General features: G+C 45.6%; 1 protein-coding gene across 1 annotated transcript in view; it reads left to right on the plus strand.

The window, feature by feature from the left end:
- The window catches only part of LOC137380511 (catenin alpha-3-like), a 2,550,805-nt gene that overhangs the window by 83,218 nt on the left and 2,453,074 nt on the right, over positions 1–14,513 (plus strand). Inside the window, exon 3 of the mRNA XM_068052420.1 lies at positions 6,450–6,642. Within this exon, the coding sequence (XP_067908521.1) occupies positions 6,450–6,642 (193 nt within the window). The remainder of the gene's footprint in view (positions 1–6,449; positions 6,643–14,513) is intronic.

The raw sequence follows: 14,513 nt of genomic DNA on the forward strand, positions 1-14,513 counted from the left end.
TTCTTAATGAATACCTTGCGTCGGTCTTCACAAAAGAGGGGGGCGATGCAGATATTGCAGTTAAGGAAGAGGGGTGTGAAGTATTGGTGTGATAAACATAGGGAGAGAGGAAGTACTAATCGGATTAGCATCCTTGAAAGTTGATAAATCACCAGGGCCGGATGAAATGTACCCCAGGCTGTTAAAAGAAGCAAGAGAGGAAATAGCGGGAGGTCTGACCATCATTTTCCAGTCCTCACTGGATACAGGTGTGGTACTGGAAGATTGGAGAACTGCTAACATTGTACCTCTGTTTAAAAAGGGAGCGAAGGGTAGACTGAATAATTACAGGCCAGTCAGTTTAACCTCAGTAGTAGGCAAATTATTGGAATCCATTCTGAGAGACAGGCTCAACTGTCACTTAGAAAGGCACAGGTTAATCAAGGATAGTCAGCATGGATTGGTTAAAGGAAGATCTTGTTTGACCAACCTAATCAAATTTTTTGAAGACGTAACCAGGAAGATAGCTGAGGGTAGTGTAATTTATTTATTTATTTTTATTTAGAGATACAGCACTGAAACAGGCCCTTTGGCCCACCGAGTCTGTGCCGACCAACAACCACCCATTTATACTAATTCTACATTAATCCCATGTTCCCTACCACATCCCCACCATTCTCCTACCTACACTAGGGGTAATTTACAATGGCCAATTTACTTATCAACCTGCAATTCTTTGGTTGTGGGAGGAAACCAGAGCACCCAGCGGAAACCCACGCGGTCACAGGGAGAACTTGCAAACTCCGCACAGGCAGTACCCAGAACTGAACCCAGGTCGCTGGAGCTGTGAGGCTGCGGTGCTAACCACTGTGCCACTGTGCAAATGTGGTCTACTTGGATTTTAGAAAGGCTTTTGCCAAGGTCCCACCGACAGACTGGTTAAAAAAATAAAATCTCATGGAATCCAGGGAAATGCAGCAAGGTGGATACAAAATTGGCTCAGTGGCAGGAAACAAAGGGTAATTGTTGACAGGTGTTATTGCGACTGGAGGGCTGTTTCCAGTGGCGTTACGCAGGGCTGTGTACTGGGTCCCCTGCTTTTTGTGGTGTATATTAACGATTTGGATGTAAATGTAGGGGAGCATGATCAAGAAGATGCAGATGACAAAAAGATTGGCCATGTGGTAGATAGCGAGGAGGATAGCTGTAGCGAGGAGGATAGCAGGAAGATTTTGATGGTCTGGTCAGATGGGCAGAAAAGTGGCAAATGGAATTCAACTTGGAGAAGTGTGAGGTGATGCATTTGGGGAGATCAAACAAAGGAATACACGATTAATGGGAAAATACTGAGAAATGTAGAGGAAGTGAGAGACCTTGGAGTGAAAGTCCACAGATCCCTGAAGGTAGCAGGACAGGTCGATAAGGTGGTGAAGAAGGCACGTGGAATCCTTTCCTTTATTAGCCGAGGTATAGAATTTAAGAGCAGGGAGGTTATGCTGGAACTGTATAATTCATTGCTTCAGCCACAACTTGAGTACGGTGTGCAGTTCTGTCACTTCATTACAGAATGGATGTAATTGCACTAGTGAGGGTACAGAGGAGATTTACGAGGATGTTGCCAGGACTGGAAAAATGCAGCTATGAGGAAAGATTAGATAGGCTGAGGTTATTCTCCTTGGAACAGAGAAGGCTGATGGGCGATCTGATTGAAATGTACAAACGTTTGAGGGGCCTGGATAGAGTGGAGGTGAAGGGCCTATTCACCATAACAGAGAGGTCAGTGACTAGGGGGTATAGATTTAAAGTGAATGGGAGAAAAATTAGAGAGATGAGGAAAAATGTTTTCACCCAAAGGGTGGTGGGGGTCTGGAACTCACTGCCTGAAAAGGTAGTTGAAGCAGAAACCCACAACTCATTCAAAAGGTGTCTGGATATGCACCGCGAGTGCCATAATCTCCATGGCTACGGACCAAATGCTGGAAGGTGGAATTAGAATGGGTGGATTGTTTTTTGGCTGGCGCAGACATGATGGGCCAAGTGGCCTCTTTCTGTGCTGTAAACTTTCTATGATTCTATAATAACCAGGTGGCAGAACAGTGGCAATTGGAGTTCAGTCCGGAGAAGCGCGCGGTAATGCATTTGAGTTGGCTAACAAGTCAAGGGAATACACAATAAATGTGTATCAAGGCTACTGATAAGTGTAAAGGAACAGAGGGACCTTGGAGTGCATGTCTACAGATCTCTGAAGATGGCTGGACAGGTATCACAGAATCGTTACAGTGCAGAAGGAGGCCATTCGGCCCATCGTGTCCGCACCGGCTCTCTGAAAGAGCAATTCCCTCAGTTCCATTCCCCTGCCTTCTCCCCGTAACCCTGCACATTCTTCCTTTCCATATAACTGTCTAATTCCCTTTTAAAGGCTTCAATTGAACCTGTCTTCACCACGTTCTCAGGCAGTGCATTCCAGACCTTAACCACTCGCTGCGTGAAAAAGTTTTTCCTCAAGTCACTTTTGCTTCTCTTAACAAATACTTTAAATCTGTGCCCTCTCATTCTTGATCCTTTAAGGAGTGGGAACAGTTTCTCTCTATCTACTCTGTCCAGATTCCTCATGATTTTGAATACCTCTATCAAATTACCTCTCAGCCTCTTTCTCCAAGGAAAACAGTTCTAACTTCTCCAATCTATATTTATAACTGAAATTCCTCATCCCTGGAACCATTCTTGTAACTCATTTCTGCACTCTCACGTCTTTCCTGAAGCGCGGCACCCAGAGCTCAACGCAATACTCCAGCTGAGGCCGAACTAATATCTTATACAAGTTCTACATAACTTCCTTGCTCGTACTCTATGACCCTATTAATAAAGCCTGTATGCTTTATTCACCACTCTCTCAATCTGTCCTGCCACCTTCAATGACTTATGCACATATACACCCAGGTCCCTCTGCTCCTGCACCTCCTTTAGAATTGTACCCTTTATTTTATATTGTCTCTCTATGTTCTTCCTCCCAAAATGAATCACTTCACATTTCTCTGCATTGAACTTCATTTGCCACTTGTCTGCCCATTCAGCCAACTTGTCTATGTCCTTTTGAAGTTCTACACTATGTGCTTTTGAAGTTGAAGGTAAATAAGGTGGTCAATAAGGCATACAGGATACTTGCCTTTATTAGCAGAGGCATAGAATATAAGAGCTGGGAGGTTATGCTGGAACTAGTTAGGCTACAGCTGGAATACTGTGTGCAGTTCTGATCACTGCACTATAGGAAAGATGTGATTGCACTGGAGAGGCTACGGAGGAGATTCACGAGGATGTTGCCTGGGCTGGAGAATTTTAGTTATGTGGAAAGATAGGTTAGGGTTGTTTTCTTTGGAACAGAGGAGGCTGAGTGGAGAACTAATTGAAGTGCATAAAATTATGAGGGGTCTAGATAGAGTGGATAGGAAGGCCCCATTCCCCTTGGTTGTGGGGTCCATAACCAGGGGGCACAGATTTAGGGTAAAAGGTAGGAGTTTAGAGTGGATTCGAGGTGCAATGTTTATACCCAGAGGTTGGAATTCACTGCCTGAAAGGATGGTCGAGGCAGAAACCCTCATAACATTAAAAAAGGACTTGGATATGCACTTGAAGTTCCATAACCTACAAGGTGACAGACCAAGGGCTGCAAAGTGGGATTAGGCTGGATGGCGCCTTGTCAGTCACTGCAGATATGAAGGGCTGAATGGCCTTCATCTGTACTGTAAATTTCAATGATTCTAAATTTTATGAATACTACTCCTTTAATGATATATTAATGCTATTGGAATACTATCCATTATATTGGAGTATGAGATAGTAATATATATCAATAATATCAAAAAAAATCAATAATATTTATGAAAGCTGGTAGATTTGCAGATGTAACTGATGTTGTAATATATTTGAAACTGTATTACTGATTCCAGCACAAATGTATTGACAAAGTACCTTCTTTAAGACTGGATATTCATAAATCCCCAGTCAGTCATAATTTAGAACAAGGGATAAAATTTTGTAACTTCATAAAAAATGTAGTTAATGATGGTATCTGTATGGATTTATAAATTGAGTGATGAATGTGGCTTGTAGACCTGGTGTCGAAACCCGTCTCAGGTGGTGATGCAATGTGGGTCGTAAGAATTGCCCACCTGTTAAACACAGCGCCTGATAGTCAGTTCCTTTGCATTCAGTTGGAATAAAAGATCTGGCGCTGTGTAGAACAGGCGGCTGATCTGATACCGCCACCTTCCGAGATTCTTTCTACTGCCTCGTCTTCTCCTAATCTGTGGTTGGATTTTTAATTGGCTGCTGTTACTAAAAGCTGATGATGTTCGAATGTCATGCTTTGAACAATTAAACTTAACATTTCGATCCATTGATCTTCCATTTGACTAAATTTGATACATAGCAAAGATATATTGCAGCTGTAATAATTCTGGGTATGTAAAGCCGATTGTGACGTGCGGATAATTGGTGTTAATGGGGCGGTGAGGGTTTAGAAATAGGGTTGATAGTCTTACCACCCGGTTAACACCAGCGATGGAGCTCACTGGAAATGTCACAGGAGCCTGTTGCTGGGCATCTCTGGTTGGGCGTGTTCCTTGAGGTTACATCACTTGATTTTCTACCACTAGTGTCCCCATCCAGTCAAACAGTCTTTTCTCCCATCTCCAATATTTATATAGCTGATTAACAAAAGTGTTCAAAGAAAATGAGAAAAACACAATTATTTTTAAGGCCACTCTGATTTTTTTAAAAATTTGTTTGTGGGATGTGGGCATCGCTGGCTAGGCTAGCATTTATTGCCCATCCCTAATAGCCCTTGAACTGAGTGGCTTGCTAGGCCATTTCAGAGGGCATTTAAGAGTCAACCACATTGCTGTGGCTCTGGAGTCACATGTAGGCCAGACCAGGTAAGCTCAGCAGGTTTCCTTCCCTAAAGGATATTAGTGAACCAGATGGGTGATACTCACAGGTGCTACTTACAGCTGCGTCCAGGTACTAAATCATCAATTCCTGAAGACCCCAGGTCCAGCCTGAAGGATTGGTAACCCGATCAAAGTGTCTGCCTGAAACAAGAGCCAGGCCTCTTACCCATGTGTCTCGGGGTCCTAGTGATGGAGTTAGGGCTCTAATTGCAATGATAAAGGATACAGGGGTGGAGCTTCTGATGCAAATACTCTGCCCATGTGTACTTGAGTTCCGATTGGGAAATGGCCAAAAATTGGGACTACACCTCCTGGCTCCACAAAAAATCACCCCCCTGGGCATAGTGTTCTCCCTTACCCACCCCCTGAACACCCACCTGTGCTCACCCAACCTTGCCTCACCTGGGCACACTGTACTACCCCCATTCCCACTCTGAGCCTGCATTGACCCTGCTTTGCCCCACCTTGGCATGGGGTCCTGCCATCTGAGTACCCACTTGTAGGCCATTGCCTCTGTCCCAGCCGGCCAACATCCCTGAGGCTGAAGAGTAACAAGCTGCATCAAGACCCCTTATTGGCGTCCATTGATTTCCTGTCACATTCAACTGAGGCCTAAGGCTCAAAACTGAGGCTGGGCCTCTTCACTGCCAGAATGGGCAGCCGACCAATACCTTTCCAGAAGTCGGATGCCCAAACATCAAAACCCCTTGCACAGAATGATGGGGGAATCATGTGGCAGGCCCTCCTTACTCTGTCTCCTGTATCCTGACTCACAAGCAAGTCATGTTCAACCATCTATCATCCCTCTACTCGCTGACCTAGATAGGCTCAGAGTCCAGCAACGCCTCAATTTTTAATTTCTCATTCTTGTTTGCAAGAGACCTCATGGCCTCACCCCTCCCTATCTCTTTTCTAGCCCCTTTTCTCTATCCCTGATTTTCTTTGCTCCACCATTCGCGACCATGCATTCGGCTGCCTGGGCTCTGAGCTCCGAAATTCCTTCCCTAAATCTCTCCACCTCTCAATCTCTCTTTGCTCCTTTAAGTCTCTCTTTAAAACCTACCTCTTTGACCAAGCTTTTGGTCACCTGCCCAGTATCTCACTATGTGGCTCGGAGTCAAATTCTGTCAGCTAATTGTTTCTGTCAAGCGTCTTTTTTTTTTGCTATTTATAGGTGTTCTATAAATTGTTGATGTTCCTTATGGGCCAATGTAACATACAAAGTATCACTGAATTTTTCCTTAAGATTCCACGGCATTATTTTGAGGAAGAGCAGATGAGTTGTCCCCAGTGTCCTGGCCAATATTCATCCCTCAACCAACATCAGAAAAACAGATTATCTGGTAATTCTGACATGTCTGTTTGTGGGAGCTTACTGTGTACAAATTAGCTACCGCAGTTCCTACATTATAACAGCAACTACACTTCAAATGTACTTCATTGGCTGCAAAACACTTTGGGACATCCTGTGGTTGTGAAAAGCACTATATAAATGCAAGTCTTTCTTTCTTTATGCGCTAGGTCACAACTTTAGTGAACTGTGTCAAAGACCCTTCAAAGAACAAAAAGGGACGATCAAAGAGGGCTAGTGTTCTTCTGGCATCGGTGGAAGCAGCTACAACCAATTTAATTGAAAAGGGTGATCAAATCGCCAAGGACAGCAGTTTTCTAAAGGCAGAACTTACAAAAGCTGTGCAGGATGTGCGTAAAGAAGGTGGGTACTGTTTGTTCATATATACCTCACACAGTTACTTGTGGCTGAATTTGTGCTCCTCTGTAAGGCGGGTTTTTAGGATGTGGAGAATCGGCATGGATTCAGCCGCCACGGAACTCGATGCTGTAATGCTGCATTCCGATTCTGTCGGAGGCAGCAAAGTGTCATGGAGGCACTTGCACATCGCTGCGACGGCATTAACATTTAATTATGTCAAACATTCTTTAGCATACATCAGAATGTAATTAATATTGATTTTACCAGGAGTTTGCAATCTTGTGTTGTGCATAAGGCACTCACGTGCATTCAGATTCATGTCTTTAAAAAGCTGGTGGTGTCGAGGTGAGAGTCCTCAATGACTTGAAAGGGTAATTTACTTTAACGCTACTATCTGGGGGAAGTGCTTGCTTGGGAGAACTCTGCAAGTAGTGTGTCAGTGAGGTGGGAGGGTTTGGGCGACTTTGCAAGTGGTGTGTCTGTAGGGAGGTCTTTGGGAGAATTCTGCAACTGCACTGTCTGTGAGGTGGGGGGTTTGGGGTGGGGTGGTGGCTGGCAGAACTCAGCAAGTGTAGAGCTGGTTTTCTTTCGGAAGGCCAGTGCAGGGCACTGAAATGTTGTTGCTTTGCTTATGATAGCTCGCACTTCTGGAAATATTACGGGTCCAACAGCAATCCATACCATGGAGCTAACGTAGGCTTTGCATAACCAAAATTCCAACATCTCTTTGCACAAATAGGGAAACTTAACCTTTGAAGGAACCTGAAGGACCAAGGAGGATAGAGATGAGTATAATTCACCTTGCTTTCTTGGATCCCCAAGCTGTGCTGAGGTGAATTCGCCACAGACAGCCACTAAGAGGCATCTGCGGCCAAAGGGAGCCTCCCAGACATGATCAGCAGCAGCCAAGAATGCAACAAAGAGCAGCGATATATAGAACTCACCTGACATACCTGCAGATGTCTGAGTGGAACTGCTGGAGAAGACTGCGGCTGTTCAGAGAGGCCGTCACACACCTCTGTGCACTGCTCAATGACGATTTGTGATCAATGTGTTTTGGTGATCACCCTATGCCTGTGGCCCTGAAGATTACTGTGGCCCTAAAGTTTCATGCCTCTGGATCATTCTAGGGATCCACTGGGGCCATGTGTGGGGTCTCTCAATCCGCAGCACACCGCTGCATCAAGGAGGTGACTAATGCTCTGTTCAGGAGGGCTGGCGAGCATGTGCACTGCAGGACAGACCCTGAGACTCAGGCCAAGAGGGCCAGTGGATTTGGGGCTATTGCAGGATTCCCACAGGTCCAAGGTGTGATTGACTGCACTCATGTGGCCATCAAGGCTCCCACCGACCAACCAGCTGCCTTCGTAAACAGAAAAGGGTTTCATTCCATTAATGCACAACTAGTATGCGACCACAGAAAGCGTGTGTGCCTGCTTCCCGGGAAGCTGCCATGACTCATTCATACTTGGCAGTCCCGGGTGCCATATCTTTTCAATCCCTCCCACTCACCTTCAAGGGGGGATTCTCGGGGATAAGGGCTACCCATCGAGGACATGGCTTCTGACAAGTGTAAGGAACCCCAGCAATGCTGTGGAAGAGCATTACAACACCTGCTAGGGCTCCACCAGAGTAGCCATTGAGCAGGCCATTGGTATACTGAAGATGCAGTTCCACTGCCATGATAGATCTGGTGGAACCTTTCTGTATGCTGTACAGAAGGCTGGATACATCATTGTGGTCTGCTGTGTTCTACATAACATCACAATACTGAGGGGGGAGGCATTGCAAGAGAAGATATGTGGGAGTATGAAACTTCCTCTGACAAAGAGGACACAGAGGGCACACAAGGCCAGACAGCCATGGAAGATCCTAGCAGAGTGAAGAAGGGCAGACATCTTGAGCAGCGCACAAGCAAGGCAAGGCAGAGCCTTATAATGGAGTGTTTCCGAAATCCATGACTTGCAATAAATATACTTCTGACCAAAACACACCCTCATGCATGTAGTGTCAAGTTTTCTGCCTCCGTACTATCTTGCCCTCCAGCATGAATGCTAACATCCAATTCAGCCACTGCCCATGTGACATCATTCAAGGAATAAAACAATCATGCTCATTGGCATGCTAATGATATCAGAGGTCACTTTGCCGATGTAATAAGGCATTTGAGGGATTTGCAGTAGTTACACTCACGCTATGGTGGAATGCAGTTATCCATCAATGAAGGCTGAAGATTGGCACCAATGAACTTTTAATTAACTTAAACATGAGATCTCTATTTCACTCGTGAATACCCATGTGTGTCTTTTTTTATAAGTTTGTGTGTGTTGCTATGTGGTACATCTCCTGTGTGGTACATCCCCTGCGACAGCGGTTGGATTGGAAGCAGGCTGCTGATCATGATGCCCCTTGGCTTGGGATGACTTTGGTGGCCGTCTTCTGGGTGTCTGAGGCCTGGAGAGGCCCCAGCTGCCTGAAGGATTCCTGGACTGGTGCCGGAGTGCAGTCAAGCGTCGCTGCTGCTGGAGCTTGGCTCACTGGTGGAGGAGATGAGGAGCCAGAGTGCACACTCAAATCGCCCTGAGGGCAGACCCAAGATGTGGAGCACATCCTCTCCTCCTCCCTCTCACGGCTCCTTGGAGCCTCGCTGCTCACTGGGGAAGGACTCGGAGCTGGAATACTCTCCGGGATCCTGGTCCTTCTCTCGCCCTGCCACTGCTGAGTGGACCTCATGGCCAAGGCGAGGGTTTGCAGGTCACTGCGCATCTGTGGAATGTGGCTTTCCAAGCTCTCCATGGATGAAGCCACGTGCTTACATGCCTGGCACCTGGCAGCAGTCATGGCATGGATGAACTCCCCCACTGTCCACTCAAGGCTACGCATGGCCTCTGGCATCCCTGCCAGATGTTGCTCTACCCCTCCCTGCAACTCCAGCATGCCCTATGCTGCTGAAACCAGAGGCTCATCATCAGCCTGGGGTTCAGCATGGGCCTGGCCAACCACAGTCCTCCGACTGTCAGAGACCTCGGCTGTCTCAGCCTCAGCCAGCTGCTTGGGTGCGTATGTTGTGCTTTCATCAGATTATGACCCTGATTGTAATGCTGAGCAGATTCCCACCAAGGTGTAAGTTTCTGCGTTGGTGGAAGGTGCAGGACAATCATGGGACAGTGCATCCTCTGAGTGCTCTTTGTCCTCAGTGGTTGCCGTTAGTCTCTCGGGGTCTGTGCTCTCCTTCGAATGGCAACCTGCAAGATACAATGCAAACAACAAATGTGTGGGTTAGGCTACACATATCCCATTAAGTACAGCATGCCAGAGATAATGTACCATGACTATTGCATTTGTATTGATCGGCAATAGTCACTTTCATGCGCTGGAATCCCCAGCTCCACATCTGAGATGGTGCGTCCTCTTTGGCTGTTGGCTAGTTCCAGTGCCTGCTCTTTGGCCTGACTTAAAGGATGCAAGTCGGGCACTTCACCACCGGTCCTGGCTTTCTCTGTCCTTATATGGGCCCTCTTCTCCTGAAAGAGCAATGATGCAGATATTGAACATTCCCAAACATCAACATCACGGCTCTGCTAACTTCATCAACACCTGGGGGATGCTCTGTCTGGCATACTGACTCAACCTGTCATGGGTCTAACTTGCTCCGATGTATTAACGAGGGAAGCTTGATTCACTTATGCAGCCATTCATCTACCATCAATCTACTATGATCTCCCTATCTTTGAAATGGCAGTGGCACCCATGTGGCATACCATGCAGTGACAACCAGACCACACCAAGCAATTTTAGAACATGCCACTTACCTTTGCTGAACGCAGGAGGTCATTGACTCTCTTCCTACACTGGACCCAGTTTTGTCGGTTGACCCCACAGCTACTAACCTCCTCTGCGATCTCTGTCCAGTCTTGCTTGGTCAGGCAGCAGGACGCCTTCTTGCCATTGCTGGGGAACAGGATCTCCTGCCTTTCCCTTGCAGCCTGGAGGAGAATAAGCAGGAAGGCATCACTGAACCATGGGGCCAACCTGATTGGACCTCTGACATGATCAGAAGGATGCCCAGTGGGGCAGCTTGCTGAGTTTTAACTTTTTGGAACAGCGTAGCAGTGTTGCTTCAGTGACCTTCTATAGAATGCAGGGAGACAATGAATGCAGGGCTGGCAGGCTTTTAAAGATGGCGCCAGCACCTGGTCCTGCATCAGGTGACGCTATCTCCACTTCTGCCCCCACCACGCGATTGACAGGGACAGCCGCCTCCATTATGCAAAATGGCCACCCGCTACATAATTGTGGCGGTGCAGCTGATCACGGGACAAGTGAGAGTGCCGCCATTTTGCGGAACCGCTGCTGCTCCCGGTGGTGTGATGAGAAAATTCAGCCCTTGGAATAGAGCATTCTCATTGATACCTTACTAAAGAATTGTGAATTGTCTGCAGATTGGAACTAGCTTGGTTTCTATGGGCTGGATTTTACCAAACACTCAGCGTTGCGATCCGTGGTGGGGCCTGAAGATTGGTCTGGATGGGGCCTGCCATGGACTTCAATGCCGGCCGGACCTGACCCGATCCTTCTGGTGGCGGTGAGGCTCTGTGGCAGCCTCTCCACCGCTGGGCGACGGGACCTGTATTTCAATATGTAAATTAATGAAAGAAATAAATTAACATACCCTCACCTGGAATCTTACTGGCTCGCCGCAATCTTCAGCACAGCGGCTGGCACTCCCGCACCTTCAGATCCCCATCTGGGGAAACACGGCGCCATACTGGTGGGGAGGGGGGAGGAGGTGAGTTTGTCAGTGCGGGGAGGGGTGTCAGGTGTAGGGGATGGTGGGAAGTGTTGAACCTTAAACTTTGTGCCGTTTGGGGGAGGTGAAGGTCAGATATAAAAGGTAAGTGTTTTGGTGGGGGGAGGGAAGGACAAATAGTTATTGTAATTGTTATTGGAGGGTGGGAAAGAGGCAGAAGAAATTTATTTATTTAATTTAATTTAAAAAATTAAATTTGCCAGCAGGGCTGGCTGCCCTTTAAAAACAGTGCCAGCACCTGCGCACAGGCAGCTGATGCCATTGCCGGGGATGGACAGGAGATTCCCCACTCCCCACTCCCCACAACCACCCCCACACGGGGAGATGGGCCATCCCAGCTATTTAAATAAGCCACCACGCTTGAGATCATGGGGGTTCTTTGACGTGCGGTCCACCATTTTCTGAGCTTGAGACGAACTCTTAAAATTCAGCCCTAAATTGTGACGTGTATAAATATACCAATTATCTGAACTTTAACCTCAGAGACTATTACATAGAGGTTGGTGCATTTTTCATGTGAGAAGCAACACTTAAAATTCAATAAATAATGACTGAAGTGACTGAAATGGTGAGGAAAAGATGGAAAGACATTTATTTATAAAACAGGCTTGCGGAAACAGTGCAGGAAAGATAAGAAATTGTGAGCTAACTGCATTCAAGGTCACATAGATTAATATTGGAGAATCTTATGTTCTAGGCTGTGGGTGCGTATTAGGAGATAGACTCAGAGAGTGTGTGTCGGGGGTCAGGTACAGTGGGAGTGTATACCGGAGGTCGGGTACATTAATGTATATCGGGGGTCAGGTGCAGTGTGTATATCAGAGGTCAGGTACATTAGGAGTGTATACCAGAGGTTAGGTACAGTAGAAGTGTATATCAGATATTAGGTACTGTGGAGTGTACACAGTGGAGTGTATATCAGAGATCAGGTACAGTGGTAGTGTATATCAGGGGTCTGCTACAGTGGTGTGTATATCACGGGTCACGTACAGTGGGAGTGTATATCAGGGGTCGGCTACAGTGGGGTGTATATCAGAGATCAGGTACTGTGGGAGTGTATATCAGGGGTCAGGTACCATGGAGTGTATATCAGAGGTCAGATACATTGGGATCAGAGGTCACCCACATCACATGGACTGCAGTTTTTCAAGAAGGCAGCTCACCACCATCTTCTCAAGAGCAATTAGAGATGGGCAACAAATGCTGGCCTTGCTAGTAATGTTCACATCCCATGAAATAATAAAAAAGTGGTCAGATCCAGTGAAAGTATATCGGGGTCAAATACAGTGGAGTGTATATCAGAGATCGGGTACAATGGGAGTTTATATCAGAGATCGGGTACAATGGGAGTTTATATCAGATGTTAGGAAGTAAGGGATGCACGGAGTGTAGACGAAGCTGGAGTGAAACGTAGTCAGAATGTGAAGGTGGGAATTTGGTTCACGTGGTAAATTCTGGCAGGTTTTTCTCAAGTTCAATTGAGATTAAGAGTCCGGCTTTGACAGAGAACTTTCAAACTTCAAGTTAGTTAAATTGCTTTGTTAAACAGACAGCATTTATCTGTCAATCAGCTGAAAGTAGTTGGTTCAATAGGTGTTAATTATTGTTGCTAGCTAGCAAGTGACTCATCAGAGGCTCTATTAAAGCAGTCAGGTTTTCAAACTGCATGGAATAAGGGTGTATGCAATGGAAACTTCACCAGAGTGAGTCGTAGTCAGAGTGTGAAGGTGGGAATTCAGTGCAGAGGGGGAAAGAGGAATTAATGTGTGACATTCCAGGAAAGAAGGTAAGTGATTGGCTGGTGGACATTTTCTCTTATCTAAACTAAGGAATTTTAATTGGGGTTAGTATAACATTAATTGGAATAAGAATCTTCTGAGACTCAGGTAATTTATTAGAAAGGTTTTATTAGTAGTAGTAGTCAGGTTTACCAGCAGAAATAAAGCTTATTAGTAGTGGGCCTTAGTAGTAGTGGGGGTTATTAATTCTAAATTAATTAAGAGAAATAAATTAACACATAATAAAGATGGCAGAGCAGATGATGGGTTGTGTTACCACTGAGGCACTGTCTTTTCTAGTCCCACTTCTCCACAGGTAAAATGTTTACCCAGTTACTGATGCAGTCAATCATATACTCTACTCTTTATCCCAGAATAAAATACACCAACCATGTTTCTTTAATCAACAACAAAATTATCAGTTTATTATCAAACAAGACTTACCCAGTAATGAAGCAAATCATTAATGCACAGATTGAAATATGAAAGTTCCCTTTTTAAATTTCTCACACACAAACTCACTGAAAAAATACAGAAATTCTCTCTGCAGAGGTCTGTTACAAAAAGACAAAAAATAATACTTTGGCTAAATACGTGTTAATTCTTGAAGAAAAAAGAGAAGATATGAAAAGTTGTCAGTTGTCCCTTTTTGGTCTGGTGTCCCAAATATGCGTAGAAGGCTGTCAATGGGATCTTTCTAGAGCAGTTCATTTCAGGTGATATTGAAGATCAGTTTGGCAGGCTTTCCAGGAAAAATGCAGCATCAGAGGTTTCTGGCAGGCTTTTCAGGAGAGCTTGATTCTCAGGAAGTTCTCAAAGAGATAGAAGAGGGTGGCTGCTCTCTTGGCTGGTTTTCTCCAACTGTCTTAAAAAAACAGTTCACACCCTAACACACTGTCCAAAGTGAAAGCAAAAACAATAACTGAAGAATCAAGCACCCTGACCCCTATAAATCTTGACCTGCCACTTCTCTGTAAACATCTTCCCCAGGTCACCAAGTTTTCAGTTGTTTATTGCTTAAAGCACATGACTTCCAGCAAGGCTGTTTTTAAACAACATCTTAGTGTCCTTTCAATGAACTGTCAACAACAAAGCAAAGTCCAGCTTCTATGAAATCTTCAGCCTTCCAATGAATCCATTGCCACAATTTAAATATAAGGCCTCAAAAACATATACTTAACAAAAAATATAGAAGCACTTTTGTAACAGTTGTAGCTGCTGTGCATGTGAGCTGGTGGACACCAGTGTGATCCATGGCAAACATGTCTGCAATATGTGTCTGCAGC

This window comes from Heterodontus francisci, chromosome 20 (assembly GCF_036365525.1).
Source record: "Heterodontus francisci isolate sHetFra1 chromosome 20, sHetFra1.hap1, whole genome shotgun sequence".
In the NCBI taxonomy this organism is placed as follows: Eukaryota; Metazoa; Chordata; class Chondrichthyes; order Heterodontiformes; family Heterodontidae; genus Heterodontus; species Heterodontus francisci.